We start from the raw sequence: 26,529 nt of genomic DNA on the forward strand, positions 1-26,529 counted from the left end.
GTGGGGTCACACAGTCAAATGGTATGAACATTTTTCTGGCAAAGAAATCATTTTTTAACCCCAGTAGCTGAAGTGGTACTTGGAAATATGTTTATTTCTGTGTTTTTTCTTTCTAGTACATTACTAATCAGATACTGGAACTAGAGGAAGATAACAAGCATATAGATAGTCCAGAAAGCCTTACAGTATGAGCTGGAAATATATCAGTATTTTCTCCCAGCATCACTAGCCATTTTCTTACACTTTGGCAGAGTGATGGAGGACTGGCTGACTGAGGAAATGTGGAAAATTGGCATTAAAACCTTGCCTGTGGCAAATTGAAAGTTAACTTTAGAAGAAAAGCTTAACAATAGAAGAAAGGCATGATTATTCTTCATGGTTAATTATGAAATACAGATTTAATCCTTTCGTCCTTCGTTGCGTGTAAGACTCTATTTGACTATTTGCCCCCTTTCCCTAAAAAGGTCGATATTAATGGGTATCTTACTTTACCATGTGCAGACAGACTGCAGGTATATATACACACACACACACACACACACACACACACACGCTCATGTAATCCTATCAACACTGCAGTTAAGTATTATTATTTTTGTACATATTTTAGAGTAAACTGAGGTTCCTATTGGTATTGGTTCTTTGCCCAAAACAGTGAAAAAATGCTCATCATATCTTTCTCTGAAGGTTTTAAGCAGACACTGGACTCATGAAAGTCATTCATATCTTACAGCAGATCCTTTCATTGGGCATGGATTCAAAATTGTTAAAATCTTAAGATCCTTCATAGTCAGGAGTTTCTAAAATCAAAAGTACTTTGCCATAGGGACTGATATAGAGAAGGAGAAATAGAAAAGATGCTCTGAGTCAGGAAAAAGTCCCCACAGAGTCCTGTCCTGTCCCCACAATGGTATGTATTTTGACTCTTTAAAGTTTTCTTTTCCTTAGAATATTCATAATTAGAGCACAGAAATTTAGGATTATCTCAGTGTGGAAGCTGTGTACTTGATTGCTAGCTTCGTAAAAGTATATGGGATAGTCTCATAGAATTGTCTCTACCTAAGTCTAAACTTCACTACTAAACTGTGATTAATACTCTTTGCCTTTGTTGACTGGAATTAGTTTTAATTACATTCTCTTAAGTGGAACTTGTATGGAAAATATCTTAGATGTTTCCAAGACCTAAAGTTGAATTGTTTTACATGTATTTCATTTTAACTTGTTATGTCTGGGCTGTTTTGGCATTTAAAGCCATTAATCTTAACATTTGTATCCCAAGGCAAATGAGAGGCAGATGCTCACATCTGGACCATTTGTTCCAAACATTGTTTCATTCATGTAGGTTAAATTACACTAGAAATTTTTATAGTGATGAAGTTAGGAATTTAGAGTGAACCATTTTTTCTCATTGAAAGGGAGTGTTGTCTGTAATTTCAATAGAAATCTAGGTGTGAATAAATAGACACACACATATTTTTAAAATATTACCATTGTCATTCAGCTCATATTTCTTTATTGTTCCTTTTTTCTGGCCTGTTTGAAAGGCTTATACTGCCTGATCTTTTTCTTTATTCCTCAGTTTATTATTAAGAACAACACTGTATTTAAGAGTAATAATAGTACACCCTAATCAAGCAAAGTGATTGCATCATGCACGGATGGTTCGACATTAAGGCCTTCAAGGAGGGAAAAAATTCTATAAATAGATCCCTTCCCCACATAAAAAAAGTGTTCGATTAAACTGAAGACCTATTTCTAATAGAAACAAATAAAAAGGAAATTTGTTGTTGATAGAAACTTAAAGGGTGTAAATGTATAATGTATGGCTTTAACTAGAACTGAAACTTAATGATGGTGAAGACAAACATAGGACAGTTTGGGGCCATGGGAAACACACAAATGAATACTGATGTAGAACTTCAGGGTTAGAAGTCAAATGCCCAGACACAAATATCACGAGGAGGCTGAGGAAACACCCCCTTTAGTCTTTATCCTTTGTGGGGCTATTAGTCTTGATTCTGTTTCTGCCAGATGCATTGTAATAAAGCATCTTGTTTATATATATATCTTATTGCATTTTTTTTAAGATTTAGGCCCATAAAATGATCAGTTAATATAAATTCTTTTTATTTTGAGCTTAAAGGAACTAAGAAGGAACAATAAATCAAAACTATCCCCCCTGCCTTTTTTTTTTTTTTTTGGCCATGCTGTGTGGCATGCGGGCTGGAATTGTAGTTCTCCAACCAGGGATCGAACCAGGGAATTCCCAAAACTATCCTGCCCTTAACTGATCAGCCCAAACAGTGCTAGGTCATTATTGTTCAGATTTCTCTCTAATTGAGTTTCTTTTTGTGGCATGCAGTTTGTGCTAGATTTTTCTATTTTTATTTCATTTTCGCTTGTCAGCGGCAGCCCAGCAGCTGGACAGTATTGACAGCATTTTATAAACAAGGAAACGGAGACTTTACAGGAAGAACTATTCCTACTATTAAAGAGTTAGAAAAGTAACAGAACCTCAGTTTGAATATGAATCTGTCTGAATCCACAGACCATGTTTGTTTTTTCTTGGTGTGTCATATTTCTACATCAGAGCTGTCCAGTTGAAATACAATGCACGCCATGTAGGCTTATAATAGGGGGCACATAATGTAAAATTTTCTGGTAACTTCATTAAAAAAAAACATTAAATTTATTTAGTTTCATTTTTTCTTTTTTAAATTATGAGATTATCATAATTATCATATTTTTTAAATATGATAACACATTTACAGGAGACTTGGAAAGTATAGAACAATGTTACATGTAGTTCTACTATATATTACAATTATTTTTTTAAGTAGATAAGTGAAGACTTAGTTTGAGCTTCAATATCAAACTCTCAAAAATTAATAGAATGAGTATACAGAGAAGTAGAAGGATATAGTAGACCTGAAGAGCACTATGAACCAATTTAGCATAATTAAGATTTATACAATTTTCATGCAACAGTAGGATACAAGTTCTATTGAAGTTCTCATAGACTATAAACTCAGAGACACTTGAACATACCCAGGGACATAAAACAAGGTGCAAAAATTTTCTGGTCTAAAGGTATTAAAATCATTCAGTGTCTGTTCTCATATCACTGTGGGATTATGTTAGAAATCAATATCAAAATGTATTTGAACAGAACCCACGTACTTGCAAGTGCAATGTAACATTTACCAAGAAAGATCTTTGACTTAGCCAATTTGAAAGCATCGATTCCTCAGCACTCAGCTTTCGTTATGGTCCAACTCTCACATCCATACATGATTACTAGAAAAACCAGAGCTTTGATCAGATGGACCTTTGTTGGCAAAGTGATGTCTCTGCGTTTTAATATGCTGTCTAGATTTGTCATAGCTTTTCTTCCAAGGAGAAAGTGTCTTTTAATTTCATGGCTGCAGTCACTGTCCATAGTCATTTTGGAGCCCAGGAAACTAAAATCTCACTTTTTCCATTTTTCCCCATCTACTTGCCATGAAGTGATGGGACTGGATGCCATGATCTTAGCTTTTTGAATATTGAGTTTTAAGCCAGCCTTTCACTGTCCTCTTTCACCTTCATCAAGATGCTCTTTAGTTCCTCTTTGCTTTCTTCCATTAGGGTGGTGTCATCTGCATATCTGAGGTTATTAAAATTTCTCCCAAGCAATCTTGATTCCAGCTTGAGAGGTTGAGTTTTAGATTGTATATAGTAGGGGTAACCTTCACCTCAAGGCGTGATGCTGATCAAATGTAATTTTAAGTCATTCTGTTCATGTGAAAAATATTAACTTGATCGAGACTTGAAACAGATGGTGTGCCGTTGAAATAGATAACTTTATTATTCCAAATAAACATTTGTGGAGGCTGAGAAGCAACAATCCATATTTCACTTTTCCTTATTTACATTATCAAGTCAGCTGTGTTGCTGCTACTTTTAACTTGCATTAAGGTTATCAACACAGTTTTGATGTTGGCAGGCAATTAAAACATATCCTTAAATTTTTTAAATCATTAGCATTGGAAGAGACCCTCCAGTTACTTTCAACATGTAGTGGTATAATGGTTGTTAATACATTGCTGATGGATAGCTGTCTAATGATATCTCATACATGAGTCATGTAACGGAGCACTTTCTTAGTTGTTACTTCTTTGGCTTTTCGACACCTCCCTCCCATGTTACAGATGAGGAAAACCGGATTCTGGAGTGAATTGTACAAGGTCCCATGGCTGATAAATTGGCAGAACAATTAGGATTCAAAGCCACATCTTGTAGTTTCATGCCCAGTCTTCTTTCTGCTACAATAGCCTGCTTTTGACTCTACAAAGACTTAAATCTCCAGCTGGTTTGAAATTTGGTCCGTTTGTCAGACTGTCCTTTTCTTCCTACCTTTGCTGCAAACTAGCCTTTTTGTCTTTGTTATATATTCTGATTCAACTAAGAGTCTTAATTTGCGAGAGGAAGGAAGATTATATATTAACTGTTTGATATGGCCTAAAGCACTAACCATTGTGCTTGACTTGTTCCAGTTAAGTTTTGAAATGAGATTTATGTACAGTCTGTTAAAGGCCTTTGTATCTTTGCTACAAATACTACATTAGTTTTAGGCTTCTTTGTAATTTTTTCTTGTTTGTTGATGGTTTGACAAAAGGCGAAGTTTTTAAATACTCGGTTTTGAAAGGTGTTTTCTTTTTTTATTTTTTATTTAAGTCTATTTGAATTATAATGTATTAGTTGCTGCTGTACAGCCAAGTGGCATGTTGATATATACATGCTTTTTCATATTCTTTCCCAGTATGCTTTATCACAGGATAGCGACTGTAGTTCCCAGTGCTATAGGAGGACCTGATTGTTGTCTATTCTGTACCAGTTTGCATCTGCGAATCCCAAACTCCCGATGCAAACCTCTCCCACACCCCTCCCTCTTGGCAACCACCAGTCTACTCTTTATGTCCCCATTTCTATTTCTTAGATTCCACATTTAAGTGCTATCGTATAGTACTTGACTTTCTCTTTCTGACTTACTTCACTTTAATGTGAGAGTCTGTAGTTGCATCCATGTTGCTGTGAATGGCATTATTTGGTTCTTTTTTATGGCTGAGTAGTATTCCATTGTATATATATACCACATCTTTTTTATCCATTCATCTATCACTGAACATTTAGGTTGCTTCCTTGCTTCAGTGGACACAGAGGTGCATGTGTCTTTTTGAATTATAGTTTCGTTTGGATATATGCCTAGGAATGGGATTGCTATATCATATGGTAATTCTGCTCTTAGTTTTCTGAGGAAGCTCCATACTGTTTTTGCACAGCATCTTACATTTGAACTTACATTCCCACCAACAATGTAGGATTCCCTTTTCTCTACACCGTCTCCAGCATTTGTTATTTGTAGACTTTTTAATGAGGGCTCTCTGACTGGAATGAGGTGGCACCTCATTGTAGTTGTGACTTGCATTTCTCTAATAATTAGTTGAGCATCTTTTCATGTGCCTATTGGCCATCTGTGTATTTCTTCTTTGGAGAAATGTCTCTGTAGGTCTTCTGCCCTTTTTTCAGTTAGGTTGTTCTTTTGTTGTCAGATTGTATGAACTGTCTGTATATTTTTGAAATTAATCCCTTATTGGTTTCATTGTTTGCATATATTTTCTTCCATTCTTTGGTTGTGTTTTCAGTTTGCTTAAGTTTTCCTTTGCTATGTATGAGTTTTTAAGTTTGATTAGGACCCTCTTGTTTATTAAAAGAATATATTCCAACATGAGTATTTGTATATTTAATTTTGAAACTCACAGTGTCTACAGTTTGAAGGATTATAGTCTTTACTTGGCTTCTGTGTTTTTCCCATTTCCCTGGCTGCTCATTTTCTTTTTTCTTTTTTTTCTTAATTTTCTTTTCATTTTTATTGAAATATAATCAACATGCAGTTCTGTATAAGTTTAAGGTGTTCTGCAAAATGACAACACAGTGCTGCTCATTTTCTGTCTCCTTTTTTAGTTTCTTCTCATCTTGCATGATCCCCCAAATTAGAATACCTAAAAATCAGTCCTTGAACCTCTGTTCTTTACTCACTCACTCTAATATAACGTTTCAAGCTTTAAACAGCATCTGTGTATCATCAGTTGACAACATTTAATCACGAGCTCACACTTTCCCACTTCATTTTCAGACTTTTATATCCACCTGCCTGTACAGCATCCCCACTTGAATATCTACTAGGCATGTCTAAGTTAGTTATGATCTCAAACTATACCTCCCACCCCGTCTTCTTTTCACATTTTCCCCCTTCTCAGAAAATAGCAACTCCATTCTTCCAGTTGCACAGGCTAAAAATCTCAAAATTGTTCCTTGAGCTTTGTCCTCAGCAGTAGGATATTTTGTGGATAGATACTCACCTATTTTCAAATGAATGAATGAGAGAACACTAAAATTCAGATCAGGAAAAGTTGCTCAACCTCCTCCACTATTAAAGGGCTGAACTGTAAAAATGTATTTGTTGGAGTCCAGACCCCGAGTACTTCAGAACGTGACTGAATTTGGAGGTAGGGTCTTTAAGGAGGTAATTGAGTTAAAATGAGACTATTAAGGTTGTCCCTAATCCAGTATGACTGCTCTCCTTATAAGAAGGGAATTCAGAAACACAGATGTCTTCAGAAAGAACATGTGAAGACACATGGAGAAGAAAGATACAAAGGAGAGGGGCTTCAGAAAAAAACAACCCTGACAAAACCTCAAACTTCTGGCTTCCTGAATTGTGAGAAAGGAAAAATCTCTGTTGTTAAAGCTACCGAGTCTGTGATACTGTGTTATGACAGCCAAACTAACATGCCAAAAAGAACAGTTCCATAAAATTCAGCTATACACTTTTTTTAGGGTCGCACAGAGCCAGACACAACTGAAGTGGCCTAACACACATGCATACGCTTTTTTTTAATATTCCAATGTAGGCAAATAACACCTTTCTTACCACGTCCTTTTTTCTGCCCTCCTTTGTTGTCTTATTCATATTTCCCCTGAGAATCGATTTGCACTGAAAAGGATTTGGTAAATAGAAGATGGACATGGGTGACTAATCGTGGCTGTCCAGAACTGGGAGCTGAAAATATCACCAGAGAAATGCAAAGTAGAATGTTCTGTGAAACAGTATGGACAAATTGCAGAACGTGGGAAATGGTGAGAGTGAGGAGCTTGTAAACATGCTATAAACCTTTGACTTTATGACTAATCCAAAGAAACTGATTAGTAACTTGAAGAAGAGGATGTGCGTAAACTATTAAAGTATGAATGAGTATATAGTGTATAAACAGTCACTGTCCTGTTTTTAAATTTATTTTTCACTGAAGTTTAGGTGATTTATATTGGAGAAGGCAATGGCACCCCACTCCAGTACTTTTGCCTGGAGAATCCCATGGATGGAGGAGCCTGGTAGGCTGCAGTCCATGGGGTCGCTAAGAGTTGGACACGACTGAGCGACTTCACTTTGACTTTTCACTTTCATGCACTGGAGAAGGAAATGGCAACCCACTCCAGGGTTCTTGCCTGGAGAATCTCGGGGACGGGGGAGCCTGGTGGGCTGCCGTCTGTGGGGTCGCACAGAGTCAGACACAACTGAAGCGACTTAGTAGTATAGGTGATTTATAGTGTTGTGTTAGTTTTTGCTATGTAACAGAATGATTCAGTTTTACACATAAATATTTTTTCGTATTCTTATTACAGGATATTGAATATAGTTCCTTGTGCTATACAGTATGACCTTGTTGTGTATCCATTCTCTGTACGGTGGTCTGCCAAACTCCCCATCCACCCCTCCCCCGTATTTCCTCCCTCTTGGCCCCAAGTCTGTGGACTGTGTCTGTGAGTCTGTTTCTGTTTCATAAAAGAGTTCATTTGTGCCATATTTTAGATTCCACGTATAAGTGCTGTCATATGATACTTGTCTAAACAGTCAACAAATCTTATTTATTGTAACTAAATAGTTTTTAAATCCATCCCCATTTTTCCATTCCTACTGCTGCTCCTATCCAAGGCCACAGTCGTCTCCCACTATAATAACCTTGTAAGTTAGTCTCTTCCTGTATCATGATCTCACCATTTCCCCAACTGTAGCTAGTGATCTTTCTTTTCTTAGGACATATTTCAAGTTTACAAAATGGGAAAAAAACAGTATAACAAACACCCATGTACCCACTGTTTGTCAGATTTTAATGTTTTGTCTTATAATTTGCTTCAGATCTTTTAAAGAAGTGAAATGTTAGAACTACAGCTTGTGACTGTACCTGATTCCATACCTTTCCTCCCTTTGCAGTAATCATTATCTTGAATTTGATGTTTATTATTCCCTTGGCTTAAAAAAGTACTTTACTACATATACATATGTAAATGTAAATCAATCCCTTATCACATAATTTTAAATGGTTTTTATAGAAGTATCCTACTATCCCTATTTTTCGTACAACATACTCTTTAGCAAGTATGGCTACACTGTTTGGGGATTTAACTTTTCAATACACAGAGCTTTAATTAGTTCACTTATTTTAACAGTCTTCACTGTTTTTTATGAATAAGCTACAATTGTCTATTCTCTGTTGCTGGACATTTATGTATGTAAATTTTGTATATTTTAGTAATTGCTCATCAGGTTACACCAAAAGTCTTGCGGGCATGTAGTAAGATTTACGTTGAATTTATTAATTAAAGTGAAGTGAAAATATTAGTGAGTTTTCCACCCATAAGTATGACAGATCTTTCCGATTATTTGTCTCCTTTCATGTCTTTCAGTCTACTCATATTCTTTATAAAGATTTTATGTATCTTGAGTTATGTTTATTTCTAAGTGGTTTATAATTGTTGTGTATTCGTATCTTTTTGAAATTACTGTTTATTTGCTGGTACATAGGAATGTAATTTTTAAAGCTGTTCATTTATTTTTGGCTGTTCTGGGTCATCTTCGCTGCACAGTTTTCTCTAGTTGGAGTGAGCGGGGGCTACTCTTGGTTACGGCGCAAAGGCTTCTCTCGTTGCAGACTCCGGGTTCTCGGGCATGCTGGCTTTTGGTAGTTGTAGCATGTGGCTGCAGTAGTTGCGATTCCCAGGCTCCAGAGCACGGGCTCAACAGTTGTGGCATACGAACTTGGTTGCTCTGTTGCACGTGGGATCTTCCTGGTCCAGGGATCAAACCTGTGTTTCTTGCATTGGCAGGCGGATTCTTTACCACTGAGCCACCAGGGAAGCCCAGAAATGCAATTAATTTTTAAAATACTAGGCTTTTATCTAGCACCCTTCCTAAACCTGCATTTTTTTTTCTAATACTGGGTGGTAGAGTCTCTTGGGTCGACATAAAAAGTTATCTTGTGTGTGCAAAAGGATCATTTTATTTATTTCTTTCCAGTCCTTATACCTGTTACGGTTGGCTAACAGTCCTGCTGCCATGACTTGTGGTGGTGGTGTTTTAGTCACTAAGTCATGTATGACTCTTGTGACCCCATGGACTGTAGGTTGCCAGGCTCCTCTATCCATGGGATTTCCCAGGCAAGAATACCAGAGTGGGTTACCATTTCCATTTCCAAGGGATCTTCCTGACCCAGGAATCGAACCCACTTCTCCTGCATGGCAGGTGGCCTCCTGCATTGCAAGTGGATTCTTTACTGCTGAGCCACCAGGGATTCCTACTATGGCTTAACTCTTGAGTAAATATTGAAAAGAAGCATTGATAATGGACATCTTTTTCTTTGAGAGTTGAAAGGTGATGCTTATATTTCACCAATAAGTATATGGGTTTTTAGAGGAGACCCTTTATCAAGTTAAGGAATTGATCTTCTATTTCTAGTTTTATTCATGTTTATAAATGGAATTGGGTTTTATTGACTGGTTTTCTATAATTGTAGAGAGATCTTAAGGTGGATTTATTAAAAGTGATTTTTATTGGAGTATAGTTGATGTATACAGTTGTGTTAGTTTCTGCTATACAGCAGAAAAAATAGTTACATTTATACATCCACTCTTTTTTAGATTCTCTTCCCATCTAGGTTATTACGGAGTATTGAGTAGTTTCCTGTGCTATACTGTAGGTTCCTGTTAGTCATCTGTTTTATGTTTGCTACTGCTAAGTCGCTTCAGTCGTGTCCGACTCTGTGCGACCCCATAGACGGCAGCCCACCAGGCTCCACCGTCCCTGGGATTCTCCAGGCAAGAATACTGGAATGGGTTGCCATTTCCTTCTCCAGTGCAAGAAAGTGAAAACTGAAAGTGAAGTTGCTCAGTCGTGTCCGACTCTTAGAGACCCCATGGACTGCAGTCTACCAGGCTCCTCATTCCATGGGATTCTCCAGGCAAGAGTACTGGAGTGGGGAGCCATTGCCTTCTCCCATAGTTACCTATGCTGTGCTAAGTCACTTCAGTCGTGTCCGACTCTGTGCGACCCCATAGATGGTAGCCACCAGGCTCCGCTGTCCCTGGGATTCTCCAGGCAAGAACACTGGAGTGGGTTGCCATCTCCTTCTCCAGTGCATGAAAGTGAAAAGTGAAGTGAAGTCGCTCAGTCGTGTCCGACCTCAGCAACCCCATGGACCGCAGCCCACCAGGCTCCACCGTCCCTGGGATTCTCCAGGCAAGAACACTGGAGTGGGTTGCCATTGCCTTCTCCAGTGCATGAAAGTGAAAAGTGAAAGTGAAGTCGCTCAGTCGTGTCCGACTCTTATCGACCCCATGGACTGCAGCCAACCAGGCTCCTCCATCCATGGGATTTTCCAGGCAAGAGTACTGGAGTGGGGTGCCATTGTTTTATGTTTAGTAGTGTGTATATGTCAGTTCCAGTATCCCAATTTACCCCATTCCCCCTTGGATACCATAAGTTTGTTTTCTACATCAGTGACTATTTCTATTTTGTAAATATGATCATTTGTGTCATTTTTTAGATTCCACATATAGGTGATATCATGATATTTGACTTCAGTACTGTGACAATCTCTAGGTCTATCCATGTCACTGCAAATTGCATTATTTCATTCTTTTTAAGGTGTTTTTCAAAAATCTGTTAATGTGGTGAATTATTGGACTTTCTAATATTAAATTATCCTTACATTCTTAGATAAACTCAGCTTGATTGTAATTTTTAAAAAATACGTTACTGGATTTGGTTTGCTAATTTTCTTAGCTTTATTGTGAGATAATTTATATATAATAAAATACACTCATTTAATATAAAAAATTTGAGTTTTAGCTATTGTATGTAGTTATTTTAACATTGTTACCATCAAGATGTGGAATATTTCCATCACCATAAAAAGATTTATCATGCCTCCTAATGTGCCCCTTGTGGTCAGTTTCTTCGCATCGGTACCAGGCACTGATCTGTTTTTTGTCACTCGTTCTGTCTTGTCTAAAGTTTCATATAACTAGGATACTATAGTATATAGTTTTGTTGTGTGTCTGGCATCTTTCACTTAGCCTAATGCTTCTGGCATTCGGCCATGTTGTTGGATGGTAGTATGTTCCTTTTCATTGATGTGTTACACTTTGTGTTTCTTTGATGGCTAGTATGTCTTACACCTTTTTATGTCCTCACCAGCCATTTATATATCTTCTTTGAGAATTGTTCCTTCACATCTTTTTGTGCATTCTTAAAATTGGGTTGTTTGTTATCATCAAGTTGTTAGAGTTATTTATATGTTCTGGGTTATCTTTGTTTCTGGTGTCAGATGGCACTAGTTGAAGACAGGGAAAGGTGGGATGTGGGAAGGTGGAAAGGTGGGAAAAGAGGGAAATGAGCATAGTCATGAAGCAAGTGGTCCTTCACAGGTATGCTAGTCATCTTTGAGGTTCTCCATTTAGATCTGTCTGAATTTTGGAAGAACATCAGATAACTAGCCTCCTTTTTGCAGCTCTTCAGCTTCATGTTGTTAGTGTTTTGTCTTTAAATAATTTTTTTTCTGTTTTAAAATAATTTTTATATGTTATTTTCTTTCACTGTCAATAGTAGAAGTCTCTTCACATCCAGGCTTTAGAAAATAAAACATTATTCAGATGAGCCACTTTGGTGGATGTGGTTTTTTACAAAAAGGTTTATAGGCATAAAATAAAAAATAAACTAAGAATTAGGCATTTGAATTTTTCCAGTTTTTTAATCAACCATAGTAGAGATCAGTAAACTGTGGCCCACTGCCTGGTTTTGCAAATAAAGTTTTATTGGAACACAGCCCAGTTCTTTGTATACTGTCTACTGTGCCACCACAGCAGAGTTGAATAGTTGTGACAGAGAGCATATGGCCCAAAATGCCAAAAATATTTACTGTCTTGCCCTTTACAGAAAAAGTTTGCTGATCCCTAACTGTAGAAATGTATTAAATTAATTTTTCAATGTATTTATGAATGTGGAATGGAAACATCTGTTTTTTTTCAATCCTTATCATTAGTATATGGTAAAGCATTTATTTTGTTTCAGTTGGGTTCTGTTTTCAAAGTCCCTTGTAAAATACTTTCTAGTAGTTTCTTTACCTGAATACTTATGCCTCTGTTTTTGTTGAATAATAAATTATCTCTCATTGTAAACAATTATTCCTGGCTATCACTGCATATGAAGCCTGCATGTTGTTAGAAAGTTGAATGTGTTGTCAGGTTTGTGGCAGAGCTACAAGAACGGGAAATGCTTATCCTTATAAAGCCTATAAGTGCGACAGTAATTTTGATATTCTTTCCATGATCTTTAAAAGATTAAAATAGTCAGTTTTGGAGATGCTTCTTACCTGATGGTTACACATTTAGAACATTTACCTATCCTTGACAATTGTTAAAGAGAAATTGTGGTCAAGAAAATCTTTTTCCTGATTTTTCCTTGGTCTGATACCCACTTTTGGGACAGCATTCAAACCGTACACTTCATGCTTTTTGTCCAGATGTGCTGCAGGACAGCCCATGTAGCCTTCCCAGTAAACTACCTAATGGTCTATAAAGACTTCCCTGGCCTTCATGAATTAAGTAATGCTTCTACTTCTTTATTTTCTTAGTATTTTGTACACATTTAAATATATCTGTCTTTCCTGTGACTCAGGGTCCTGTCTTCTTTCTCTCTCTCCCAGAGTCTTGCAGATACAGGGCAGTTGGTATTGTGGAAACTAGAGCACCTCAAAATTCAGCTACAAATGATTGCAAATAGTTCAGTTATATATCAGTAGAGAATTGTTTCAATACAAATGTACTGTGGTACACTCCCACAATGAACTGTCATGAATTGATTTTTTTTTAATTACAGTATAGTTGACTTACAGTGTTGTGTTTCTGTTGTACAGCAAAGTGAATAAGTATACCTATACTTATATACAGTCTTTTTTAGATTCTGTTCCCATATAGATCATTACAGAGTATTGGGTAGAGTTCCTTGTGCTATATATAGTAGGTTCTTATTAGTTATACAGTATATATTTATACTATGCTATATATGTTTACCAGAGAAGGCAATGGCACCCCACTCCAGTACTATTGCCTGGAAAATCCCACGGATGGAGGAGTCTGGAAGGCTGCAGTCCATGGGGTCGCTGAGGGTCGAACATGACTGAGCGACTTCACTTTCACTTTTCACTTTCATGCATTGGAGAAGGAAATGGCAACCCACTCCAGTGTTCTTGCCTGGAGAATCCCAGGGATGGGGAAGCCTGGTGGGCTGCCGTCTATGGGGTCACACAGAGTCGGACACGACTGAAGTGACTTAGCAATATGTATTTACTATATACCATAGATATTTAAATATACTATATATATTTATATATAGTAGTGTGTATATGTCAATCCCAATTTCCTAGTTTATCCCTCCCCCACCCATCATTCATTTGTTTATTTAAAAAAAAAAAAGTTGTGGAATTAGAACTTTCAGGACATGCTGTTAAATTAGAAAATGAAACAAAAAAACAAGGAGCAATACAGTTTGTATGTGGTATAGATCAGTTGCCTGTTGTTTTATGCTACAACAAACCATGCTAAACCTTAGTGGCTTATAAATCCATGAGACAAGAGGTTCTGTTCTTGCTCGTGCTCATTTATTCATATGTCTGAAAGCAGTTAACTACAGATCATACTCATTAGGTTAGGCTCTTAGATGTTTGGGGATCAGCTCATTTGTAGAGAGAAAGAATGGGTGGATATACAAGAAACAGATTTAAGTGGTTTTGAGTGAGATGTGGGGTATATAGGGACAGGAGCAGGGAGTATTTCTTTTTATATCATATATTAATTTTTGAACAATACAAATATATGCTTATTCATACAAAAAAGAAAATTATCTACCTAACCTCTGCCCACCCCACCCCACCCCCATAGTTCTGTTTAAACTATGACAGTTGTTTCTTAGTTAGGAATCTGATTTGTTTTAAAGAACTGGTAATGACTTCCTTGGTTCACCCTGTTTGGAATGATCAGTATTCCTGTGCTATTTATCTGAAAGATCTATCAGTTCAGTTCAGTTCAGTTGCTCAGTCGTGTCCAACTCTTTGCGACTCCATGGACTGCAGCATGCCAGGCCTCCCTGTCCATCACCAACATCATGAGTTTACTCAAACTCATGTCCATTGAGTTGGTGATGGCATCCAACCATTTCATCATCTGTCGTCCCCTTCTCCTGCCTTCAATCATTCCTAGCATCAGGGTCTTTTCAAATGAGTCAGCTCTTCACATCAGGTAGCCAAAGTATTGGAGTTTCAGCTTCAGCATCAGTCCTTCCAATGAATATTCAGGACTGATTTCCTTTAGGATGGACTGGTTGGATCTCCTTGCAGTCCAAGAGACTCGCAAGAATCTTATCGATCACCACAGTTCAAAAGCATCAATTCTTTGGTGCTCAGCTTTCTTTATGGTAAGAAAGTATAACTATAGTATAGTAAGATCTATATTCAGCTTATTTTTCTCAGAGATGATAATCAGGAGCACTTGATCATATCTTCTTCTCTCTAGAACTTAGCATAGATTAACATCTCAATGGCCAAGTAAAATCATTAACAGGGTTATTGGGAGGGTTTATGTCAGAAACCATAGTCACACAGCAAGTAAGTGATAGAGCATCCTTCATATCAAGCTCACCTTCTTTCAGCTAAAGTTCATTCCCCTTTGCAGCTCTGGGGTTTCCACCTCTTTCCAGTTGTTTGTGGGCACTCCTTCCCCTCGCATAGTTGGCATTTGTCTTCTCTCTTATTTATACTTCTTGTATTTGTTGCTCCTTCATCAACCTGAAAGTAATTTTTTTAAAACTGTAATAAAAAAAAAACTAACGGAAAAGCAGTTTATAATGACTTGTAAATGCCCTCATTTGTGGGCAGTTTATCATACAAGATTCTTCCCAAGTAGGACTTAGTTACACAGGATGTTTATGTTTGTGTTTAGCATTACTTTCTCTTAAAGCTACAGAATACTTCTGCCCTTTAGTTTCATGTTTGATTCTTCAGCCTCTTATGTGGGGGATATCACAGTACCCTCACCCAGAGAACTGTTCATCATTTTTTCTTTCTGTCAGTTTTCTGTTTTCGTGACTCGCTTAGCACCTTTCACAGTGGAGGGGTAAAATCATTACCCATACATAGTTTCCCGTGTTTGTCCTTCTTCTTTAGCTTAAGTTGTTTGGCGTTATGTTGTTAGGTGGTGAACCATCAGTGGTTTTGCAAATTCATGTGATCACATTTCCAATATATCCAGATATTTTAAATAATCAAAGCACAAACTCATAGAGTGACTGAATAATTACTTTGAACTTTAGAATCTGTGTTTTAAGATCTAGTTGAACCTTTCTGATAAAACTAAGGGTTAATTTAATTTTCTAGGACTGAATACTTTGTCTCTTTAATGGTTCAGGCAGTGGTGTTTATGGCTCAAGTCAGGCTTAAGAAAATAGAATTTCTTCTGTTTGAACTTTAACGTTCTCTGGAATTGAAAAGAGCTCAAAATATGGTTGATTCTTTCAAGGGATCCAGCTAGATGTTTTATAAAACATCAGTTTTAAAAAAATTCAGAAATGATGTCATTCTAAAAGCGATTGGCCACCAAGCAGAGGGTTAAAGTGCCTACTTTGGAATATACTCCTTATCCACCATCTGAACAACTGTTGCATTTATCAGATTATGAACCAGGATAGAACTCTCATGTTATCAGGTGCAGTCTTGCTGCCCAGCTTCCAACACAATATCATCTTACATTATACTTGGTACTTTTGCAACTGTTAATTCTTAGATTTTTTTTCCATACAATATCACTGAGGTCGCATGGACTGTTGATCGTATGCTCATTTTCTGTGGGGAACAAATGTCAATATTAACTTGGACATAGTCACAAGACGAGTTAAGTGATAAAATCAGGCACTAGTCTTCATGTTTTCTAATCATTATTAGTATTCTTTCTTAAAATAGCTTCTTGATATCCAGCACTAGCATTATCTCTAATCCTTACAACAGAATGAGGCCCAGAAAAGTGAAGTGATTTAATAAAATTCACGCAGGCTGTTAGAATGACGGTTCACACCAAACCCCACCTTTCCGTCTCTGTACCCACACTCTTCCGACTAGACAGTGTTGTTGCTTGAAACCTGAGGCATATCACTAGTGTTGCAGGTTTGGGAGTAGTGATGTGAATAAAGGATAGGTAGTTTTAACCTATAAACAGTACTCTGGAGTTTGGGTTTTTCCCATTGTCTAAGCTTTCACTTGGTATATAATTCAGTGTTCTGCAGTTGGGCTGCTCTGAGTTTTTCGTTCTGCCAAGTGCTTAGTGCTAAAACACATCTCACTGCTAAGCCCTCCTCGGGCCTTTGGCGCCCTTGCTGTAGAGGCAGGTGGTTTGAAGAAAGGCTCCCTCTAGGTTGTTGCACACTGTACACAACACACAACAGTGCGAGACAACTGTCAGCTCCTCCCTTCTTCTCTCCTCTCACCCTCCAGAAAGCTGGGCCCAGATGGAAGAGCTGGAAGCATGTCAACTGCACTCTGAAGGGCATTGAGAAAATACTGTCAGGAAGAAAAAGGCAAACGTGATAGCTAATTAGTCCACTCATCAGACAGGACTACCATCAATTTCATCGTGAAAATGTCCCGGACAGAGAGATGGAAGGGCTGGCAGAGTGTTGCCCACATGGCTCTCAAAGAGGATTTTTTTTGTCAGGGCATTTGTAACTTGGGATTGCTACCCTGATTGACTGTACATACTCATTTTCTCTCTCCCCAAAATGTGGCCACTGCAAACTAAAGTAGAAAAATTCTTTGGAGGGATATTTTCCTCATGAGAACGTGCCCTTCAGTGTACAAAGATTTGCCTTTTTGCCAGGGTCATGAATGCTTTTAGATATACTGTATTTATAACTATGATCTCAGTGAAGGAAAACTTTGATGTAATATTCTCATTTTTCTATTTCTTGTACTTTGAATTTAGCAGTTATTGGAGAATAAGTGCATGGTACTTAAGTGAAAAGCTTGGAGTGGCTGAGAGGAACATAGCTCAACTTAAAGGATATTATGGTAGCCCTGACCCTATTTTAACCAAGTAGGTAACAAGTTTCCTTTAATGGGAAAAATAACCCTCTGAAGGTATTAGAACATTACTCTTCAAGTCCTATTCATATTAGCTCAGACCTAATTCTAATGTCAAGTTTAATCTACCCAATCTGATTTTCTGGGATTTGTTGCCATCGAGTATTGTCAAACAGCTATAAATTGTCCTTGTGGATGAAGTAGCCTGTGTTTAGGATCACCTCTACTTTTATTTTGGAGAAGGCAATGTTACCTCACTCCAGTACTCTTGCCTGGAAAATCCCATGGACAGAGGAGCCTGGTAGGCTACAATCCATGGGGTCGTGAAGAGTCGGACACGAGTGAGCGACTTCCCTTTCACATTTCACTTTCCTGCATTGGAGAAGGAAATGGCAACCCACTCCAGTGTTCTTGCCTGGAGAATCCGAGGGACGGGGGAGCCTGGTAGGCTGCCATCTATGGGGTCACACAGAGTTGGACACGACTGAAGTGACTTAGCAGTAGCAGCAGCTACTTTTATTTTTTGGACACTCATCATAAATGACATGCCTGGTATCAGAGATGTTGTCTGAGACATTGGAGTGGAGACAACATCTCCACTCTTTTTTCATATTTAGAATAGTTGATATATATAAACATGTATTTCATCATCCATAGTAATTTATATAGTCGACTATGATTCTGTTTCCATTCTATTGCAATTGATGTTCACTTGTCTGGATAGTCCCAAATTAGCTATCCACTCCCCACTACTTTGATTAATTTATTAGAAGTCAAGAAAGAATGCAGTTGAGATAAGCTGAATTCATAAGCTGGTTTCTTTCTTTCCCAGCCACTGTTCTCACTGTTAACCCTTGTGTCACATAATCCCTTGACCTCGCTGCCTTGTCTTAGATTCCTAGGATTGCCATAACAAAGTACCACAAACTGAGTGACTTAAAACAACACTATTCTCTTACAGTTCAAGAGGCCAGATGTCCAAAATCAAGGTATCAGCAGGGTTGATTCATTCGTGGCCTCAGAGAAAGAATCTTTTTTATCCTTGTCTTCTAATTTTAGGTAGTTACTGACAATTCTTGGCATTCCTTAGCTTGCAGATGGCACTGTTCCAATCTCTGCCTCCATTGTCACATAGTGTTCTCTCTGTGAGCCTAGGTCTGTCTTCAGGTAGACTTCCCTCTGTCTGTCTTTTCCCTCCTCTTATAAGGACATGGGATTTAGAAACTACTCAGATAATCCAGGATAATCTCCTTCCCTCAAGATCCTTAATTATGTCTTCAAGGACCTTTTTTTCCAAATAAGGAAACATTCACAATCAAGGAATTAAGAGGTGAACATATTTTGGGCAACCACCATTCAGCCTATTATACTAAGTAATCATCTTCATAACTTCTTAGTCCTCTGGGTAGATATGTTGGTATTAGGTTGGCACAAAAGTAAGTACAGATTCAGAACATGAATTATAAATTATTGTAACCAGGCTCAAACACATCTTTATTAATCAAAATAGGAACCATTACAATCAGCACATACTTGCCAAAGAGAAAGAAGTTTGTTTACTCCTGTAGCCGAAAAACCCGTGCTTCGGAATTTGACCAACTCTTGGAAAGCATTTTCTACCTCCTGCTGATTGTGAAAGCATTTTCCCTGCAAAAAGTTGTCGATGTTTGAAGTGGTATTTGGTTGACAAGAGGTCAGTGGAGGATGAGGCAAAACTTTATATCCCAATTCATTCAACTTTTGAAGCACTGGTTGTACAACGTACAGTCGGAAGTTGTAGAGAATTGGGCCCTTTCTGTTGACCAATGCCAGCTGTAGGCATTGCAGTTTTCGGTGCATCTCATCGATTTGTTAATGGTTTGGCTGGGATTCAGGAAGCTGTAATGGATCAGACGGGCAGCAGACCACCAAACAGTGACTATGACATTTTTTGGTGCAAGTTTGGCTTTGAGAAGTGCTTTGGAGCTTCTTGGTCCAACCACTGAGCTGCTCATCACCAGCTGTCATATAAAATCCTCTTTTCGTCACATGTCATAATCCAATCAAGAATGGTTCATTGTTATTGTGTGGAATAAGAGAAGACAACACTTCAAAAAATGACGATTTTTTTGGACTTGGAGTCAGCTCATGAGGAACCTGCTTATCAAGCTTTTTCACCTTTCCAATTTGCTTCAAATGCCAAATGACCATAGAATGGTCGACGTTGAGTTCTTGGGCAACTTCTCATGTAGTTGCAAGAGGATCAGCTTCACTCATTGCTCTTGGTTGTCGTTGTCAGCTTCCAATGGCTGGCCACTGCACTCCTCATCTTCAAGGCTTTCGTCTGCTTTGCAAAACTTGATCCACCCCCGCACTGTGTGTTCATTAATTTAAGAATGTATTCCACTGCTGCTGCTGCTAAGTTACTTCAGTCGTGTCCGACTCTTTGTGACCCCATAGACGGCAGCCCATCAGGCTCCTCCCCCGTCCCTGGGATTCTCCAGGCAAGAACACTGGAGTGGGTTGCCATTTCCTTCTCCAATGCATGAAAGTGAAAAGTGAAAGTGAAGTCGCTCAGTCGTGACCGACTCTTAGCGACCCCATGGACTGCAGCCAACCAGGCTCCTCCATCCATGGGATTTTCCAGGCAAGAGTACTGGAGTGGGGTGCCATTGTATTCCACTATCAAACAGCAAATTTCAACAATGCAAAAATGGCAATTACATTTGCACCAACATAATATTTCAGATTGTTGTCACTGTTTTTATTATTTTATAGAAAATTCTGACTTCCATTCCTTTTATTCTTTACAGTGGGTGCTGACAAAAGGGTGCCAGCGATGCCTGGATCTCCTGTGGAAGTGAAGATACAGTCAAGATCCTCCCCTCCCACCATGCCGCCCCTTCCACCAATAAATCCCGGAGGACCCAGGCCTGTGTCATTCACTCCTACAGCACGTGAGACCTCTTAGTTGCTTGGGTTTGTGGTTTACAGTGACGTTTGGATCTAAATGAATGTCATTAAGTCTTCTATATTCACTGCTCAACATTTTCTTAATGGCTATTAACAATACACACATATATTTGGTGGTTTCTTTTTCCCTCAGAGAATAGTACATAACTCTTTCAGGTACTTGGAAATTTAGTAGTATAAATATTTTGTTTTCATATTTTTGACTTAAAAGTATCTATTTTAATTTCTTTGACTCTAAAAGGATGAATTTTCAATTATTATACTGGTTCATAGGATTCAAAGTAAATTTTATAAAATTATTGAACTACTCCACGAGTGTCATGGTAAGGTTTTTTTACAAAAGAAAATGATTGTTTTATTAGTTTAGTAGGGCTGCTTTCACAAAATTCCAAAGACTGGGTGATTTAAACGACAGAAACTTATTTTTTCACAGGTCTGGAGGTTAGAGGTCTAAGATCAAGATGTCAGCAGATTGGTTTTTTCAGAGGCTCTCTCTCTGTCTTGAAGAGAGCTGCCTTCTTGCTCTGTCATCTCATAGCCTTTCCTTGTGCGTGCGCATCCTTGATGCTTCTTCCTCTTCTTATAAGTACAATAGTCATGTTGGATTACGACCTAGGTTCATGACGTCATTTAACCTTTAAGGTCCCTGTCTCCAAATACAGTCACGTTCTAAGGTACTCTGGTGATCAGAACTTCAACACAGGAATTTGAGAGGGTGATATAATTTAGTCCATAACAATCCTATTAAGACAATAAATGTATAATAAGTTGCTCAGCCTTATTAGTCAAAAAGGAACTAAAACCAATGTAGTATTGTGTACACCCAAGAATGTTCAGAATGAAATAGAACATCAAGTCTTGGTGAGAGTATGTGTGAAGCAACTTGAACAATACATTGTTTATAAGAACGTTTTTTGGTACTATCTACTAAAGCTGAATTTCCCCAAACCCTGTAACAAATTTAGCCCTAAAACCTCAATTTTAAAAAGAAGATTTAATTATTTATAGTCCCAAAACATTTGAAGTTAAGTAACTGGCAACTGGAGCAATTTGAGCCAGAATTTATGATATGAAGTTTGGTATCTTTTCCCCTTAATTTCTGTAATTTTATCTCATAGTTAAACAGCCTTAGATAAAGGTAGTATCTTTGAAGTGAAGCAGATTTAAATCTAGACTATCATTCAGATTTCAAGATACACACTGTAGAATTCTATGTGTATCTGTATGTGTAACTAAATTGAGCCCTTTTGACCTCCATACTTGACTGTTTAGGGGTGAATATGTGTTATTTCAGAAAATGTGATCATGCCAAGTAAGTATCAGAGTGGCCAAAAGCATGGTAATGTATTATATTTATGAGTTGCTTCAAAAGAGGGCAGCTCTCCAGTAGCAGTGGGCCTTTCTGTGAACACCTTTGCAGCTAATTTTCTGAATTGCTGAGGTTGAGTGTTAAACCTTCCTTGCCAGTAGTAGCTCTAATGTCCTTTCCTGGAAGACAGTAGAAAGATCACCATCTTTTTTCTCAGCCTGTTAACCCTCTATGCAGTGAGCGTTTTAGCAACATTTTAATATATGCTTTGATAGCTAATTATGATATACACAGATGTATATTTATCAAGAATTGGACAGTCTTTCAAGGCAGTGCAAATATAGCAAGAACTAAGTATAATTTGGTAAGTAAAATAAGGGGCACATGTACATAGCACAGAAAAGTTATGAAATCTAGTAGGAGCAATATGCATGCGTGCTGAGTCGCTTTTGTTATGTCCAGCTCTTTGCGACCTCATGGACTGTAGCCTGCCAGGCTCCTCTGTCACACAGTCTGTCAAATAATGCTTCTTAATACAGGTGATGTGTTTTTAGACATTGTTTTATTTTGCTAAATTTTCAGGCCTGGAAATGACTAAATAAAAATCTATTGACACTTAGGCATATTTATTTCATTCATCAGGGAAGAAGGGACTTTGCCTCCAAGACCATAGCTCTAGAGCTGTGTTCCAGATTAAAACTACAGGAAATCAGTGTTCAGAACAATGGGCAAATAGGAAAACTAATTAATCACATATATTATCATTAGAGCAGAAATATAGAATGGAAGTATCCCATATGGTGTCTAGAAGACGCTTGGCACTATCAAGGCAGAGAAAAACAGATTTTGATGAACGTGAATATTCTGAATGGTCAAAGAGATACATATATATCTCATTGTAGGAATAAATCAATAAACCTATGGGGTAGGAAAAAAAATATCATATTAACGCAACTCTCTGCTTTCTGATAATCTTGTTCAAATGCTATATATTTAATTGACCGCTTTGCTTCTTTGGGAGTCTGAAGTTGGGATCAATGTCCTGTTGGAAATAGATTCTACCAGATTCTGCTCATGCAACCCACTGCAAGAAGTCTTAAAAGCTACCCTTCCTCCCCACCCCCAACACCTGCAGAAGTTAGATGTCCCTTCTCTTTGCTCTTGTGGCTCTCAACACTCCTCTCAACATGTCTATGTTACTCTGTTACCGTTTTTTATCAGGCAGTCTGTCTCATTGTAAAGCAGTGTTGTTGAGGGCTGAATCAGTGTCTTCTATATGCTTTTATCCTGTGAATTACAAAATTCAAATCAATAAATGAAAGAGAATGCAAAAATAAGAAATTAACAGGGATCATTGTGATTTGCACTTAAACCAAGTTTTTCTTTTAGTGAGCAATGGCATCAACCATTCTCCTCCTACCCTTAACGGCGCCCCATCACCACCACAAAGATTCAGCAATGGTCCTGCCTCTTCCACATCATCTGCACTAACTAACCAACAGTTGCCAGCCACTTGTGGTGCTCGGCAGCTCAGCAAGTTGAAACGCTTCCTCACCACTCTGCAGCAGTTTGGCAATGACATCTCACCTGAGATTGGGGAGAAGGTGCGGACTCTTGTTCTAGCGCTGGTGGTAAGTACGGCATCACTGTCAATGACTGCTTTGAGTATGTGGCTCAGAACTGAAGCCAGCAGAGAAATTTGCGCATACTTCTCCTCATTCCCAAACTTGTAGCAGTGTGGTAAATTCTACAGTCTAGATTAATTTGTAGAATAGTATTGAATCATGGATTTCAGTTGTGGATAATGTTTATCAATTTAATTCCTTTAAGCAACTTTGAATTTGTCTTAAAACTAAGTTTCAAGAGATCCACTGAGGTTCCACTAAGTTTTGTTACTTAATAATATATTCAGTGCCTGGTGCATTGTTTCCTCATACAAATACAGTTTCTTTAGGATTTTCAAGGTACACATAATTTTTTTTTACCTATACTGAGGGACGAATCCATACTATAAGTTAGAGATTTTCTTACATTGACACCTGGGAGGGTTCAACTCTCAGTATATGTAAGAGAAGAGCTACCAGTTCTTAATGTTTGTAAATTGAATTCCTCAAGATTTACCTCAACTAAAAGCACACTGTGCTCCTGCATATTAGCCTCTTATGTAATAAAGATGATTCACACAACTTGGCAGTTCTCAAAGTGTAATTAGTGAGCCCTTGGATTTCTCAAGACCCTTTCAGGAAGCCCAGGAGGTCAAAAGCATTTTCATAATAATATTAAAGTATTACTTACGTTTCGACTCTTAATTCTCTCATGACTGTTCAATGAAATTTTCTAGAGATTATATGATGTAGGATATTGCAACACATTAAATGCAGAAGAATCCAGCTCTCTTTTATTAAGTTATGTAGCAGAGAGGTTTGTATATCTGTATTATACATAATAGTGTGTATCTGTAAACCCCAAATTCTTAATCTGTCCCTCTCCCACTTTCCTCTTTGGTAGACATAGTTTTTAATCATAAACAGATATTGGATTTTATCAGAAGCTTTTTCTGAGTCTATTGAGATGATAATATGGTTTTTATTCTTAAGTTTGTTAATGTCATGTATTACATTGATTGATTTCTGATTATTCATGGTGTATAATCCTTTTAAAGTATTGTTGGAATTGGTTTGCTAGTATTGTTGAGGATTTTTCCATCTATGTTCATCAGTGGTATTAACCTGTAGTTTTCTTTTTTTGTAATATCTTTATCAGGGTGATTGTCACCTAATAGAATGAGTTTGGAAGTATTCGCCCCTCTGCAAGTTTTTGAATAGTTTCAGGAGGATATGTGTTAACTCTTCTCTAAATGTTTGGTATAATTCACCTGTGAAGCCACCTGGTCCTGAACTTTTGTTTGTTGGGAGTTTTTTAATTACGTATTTAATTTCATTACTGGTAATTGGCCCACTCATATTTTCTATTTCTCCATAGTTCACATGGCAGATTGTATGTTTCTAAGAGTTTGTCCATTTCTTCTAGGTTGTCCCTTTTGTTGGCATATAGTTGCTGCTAATAGTCTCTTACAGCCTTTCATTTTTCTGTGGTATTGGTTGTAACTTCTGCTTTTTCATTTCTTATTTTATTGATTTGTGCCATCTCTTTTTTTATTAATCACTAAAGGTTTATCAGTTTTATTTATCTTTTCAAAGAACCAGTTCTTAGTTTCATTGATCATTTTTTAAAATCTCCACTTCATTTATTTCTGCTCTGATCTTTATGCTATTTTCCTTCTGCTAGCTTTGGGATTTGTTTTTTCTTCATTCTCTAGCTGCTTTAGGTGTAAGCTTAGGTTGTTTATTTGAGATTTTTCATATTACCTGAGGTAAATTAGTATCACTGTAAACTTCCCTCTTAGAACTGCTTTTGCTGCAACCCATAGGTTTTGGGGTGTCATATTTTTATTTGTCTCCAGGTATTTTTTTTTTAATTTCCTCTTCGATTTCTTCAGTGATCCATTGGTTGTTTAGTAGCATATTGTTTAACCTCTGTGTGTTTGTGTTTTAAAAGATACTTGATATGATTTCAGTTTTCTGATGCTTTAATTGCCCAGCATGTGATCTGTCCTGCAGAATGTTCCATTAGCACTTGAAAAGAGTGAGTATCCTGCTGCTTTCAGATGGAATGCCCTATAAATATCAATTAAGTCCATCTGGTATAATTTGTCACTTAAGACCTGTATTTCCTTATTGATTTTCTGTCTGGGTGATATGTTCATTGATTAAATAGAGTATTAAGGTTCTTTGTGTCTGTTAACATTTGCCTTTATGTTGCTCCTGTGTTGGGTGCATATATATATTACAATTGTTCTGTCTTCTTGGGTTGATTCTTTGATCGTTATATTTGGTGGGTTTTTTTTTTGGTCGGGGGGAGAGAGGTTTGGCCATGCCACTCAGCTTGTGGAATCTTAGTTCCCCGACCGGAAATTGAACCTGAGCCCTCGACAGTGAGAGCATGGTATCCTAACCACTGGACCACTAGGTAATTCCCAGTCACAGTCTTTAAAGTCTATTTTGTCTGATACGAGTATTGCCACTCTGACTTTATTTTGATTTCTATTTGCTTGGAATACCTTTTCCCATCTCCTCTCCTTCAGTCTATATGTGTCTCGAGATCTGACACATACCTCATGCTCAGTCACTTAGTCCTATCTGACTGTACGCAACCCTTTGGACTGTAGCCCGCCAGGCTTAGGCAGCATATATATGGGTCCTGTTTTTGTGTCCATTCAGCCAGTCTGTCCTTTGGTTGGAGCACTTAGTTCATTTACATTTAAGGTAATTATCAGTATATATGCTTATGTTGCCATTTTGTTCATTGTTTTTTGGATTTGTATTTTAGGTCCTTTTTTTCCTTTCTTCTTTTGTTCTCTTCTGTGATTTGATGACTATCTTTGCTGTTGTGTTTGAATTCCTTTTTTGTGTGTAGATATATTACAGATTTTTGTTTTGCAGTTACCATTAGGTTTTTGTATAGTGGTCTCTCTCTCTCTCTATATATATATATGCACATGCTTGTTTTAAGTTGCTGATTTCTTTCAGAAGAGTTTTAGATACTCTGCATTTTGTACTCTGCTCCCCTCATGATTACTGTTTTGGGTTTTATATTTTACATCTAATTGTTTTATGTGTCCCTTAACTGCTTATTGTGGATATGGAAATGTTGCTACTTTAGTCTACCCCACCCTCCAGGAGCTTTGTGTATGGATGATTTCTTGCCTTT

At 37.6% G+C, this 26,529-nt stretch overlaps 1 protein-coding gene across 4 annotated transcripts in view; it reads left to right on the forward strand.

Moving 5' to 3' along the window:
- Positions 1-26,529, forward strand: part of CBFA2T2 (CBFA2/RUNX1 partner transcriptional co-repressor 2) — a 144,550-nt gene that overhangs the window by 79,801 nt on the left and 38,220 nt on the right. For all 4 annotated transcript variants that reach the window (XR_009740464.1, XM_061437289.1, XM_061437290.1 and 1 more), the window contains exons 2-3: positions 20,291-20,434; positions 23,149-23,390. Coding sequence is in view for 3 of the 4 variants with exons in the window: in XM_061437289.1 (XP_061293273.1) it covers positions 20,291-20,434; positions 23,149-23,390 (386 nt within the window). In the remaining variant the exon portion in view is untranslated. The remainder of the gene's footprint in view (positions 1-20,290; positions 20,435-23,148; positions 23,391-26,529) is intronic.

The sequence above is a fragment of the Bos javanicus genome, chromosome 13 (assembly GCF_032452875.1).
Source record: "Bos javanicus breed banteng chromosome 13, ARS-OSU_banteng_1.0, whole genome shotgun sequence".
NCBI lineage: Eukaryota > Metazoa > Chordata > Mammalia > Artiodactyla > Bovidae > Bos > Bos javanicus.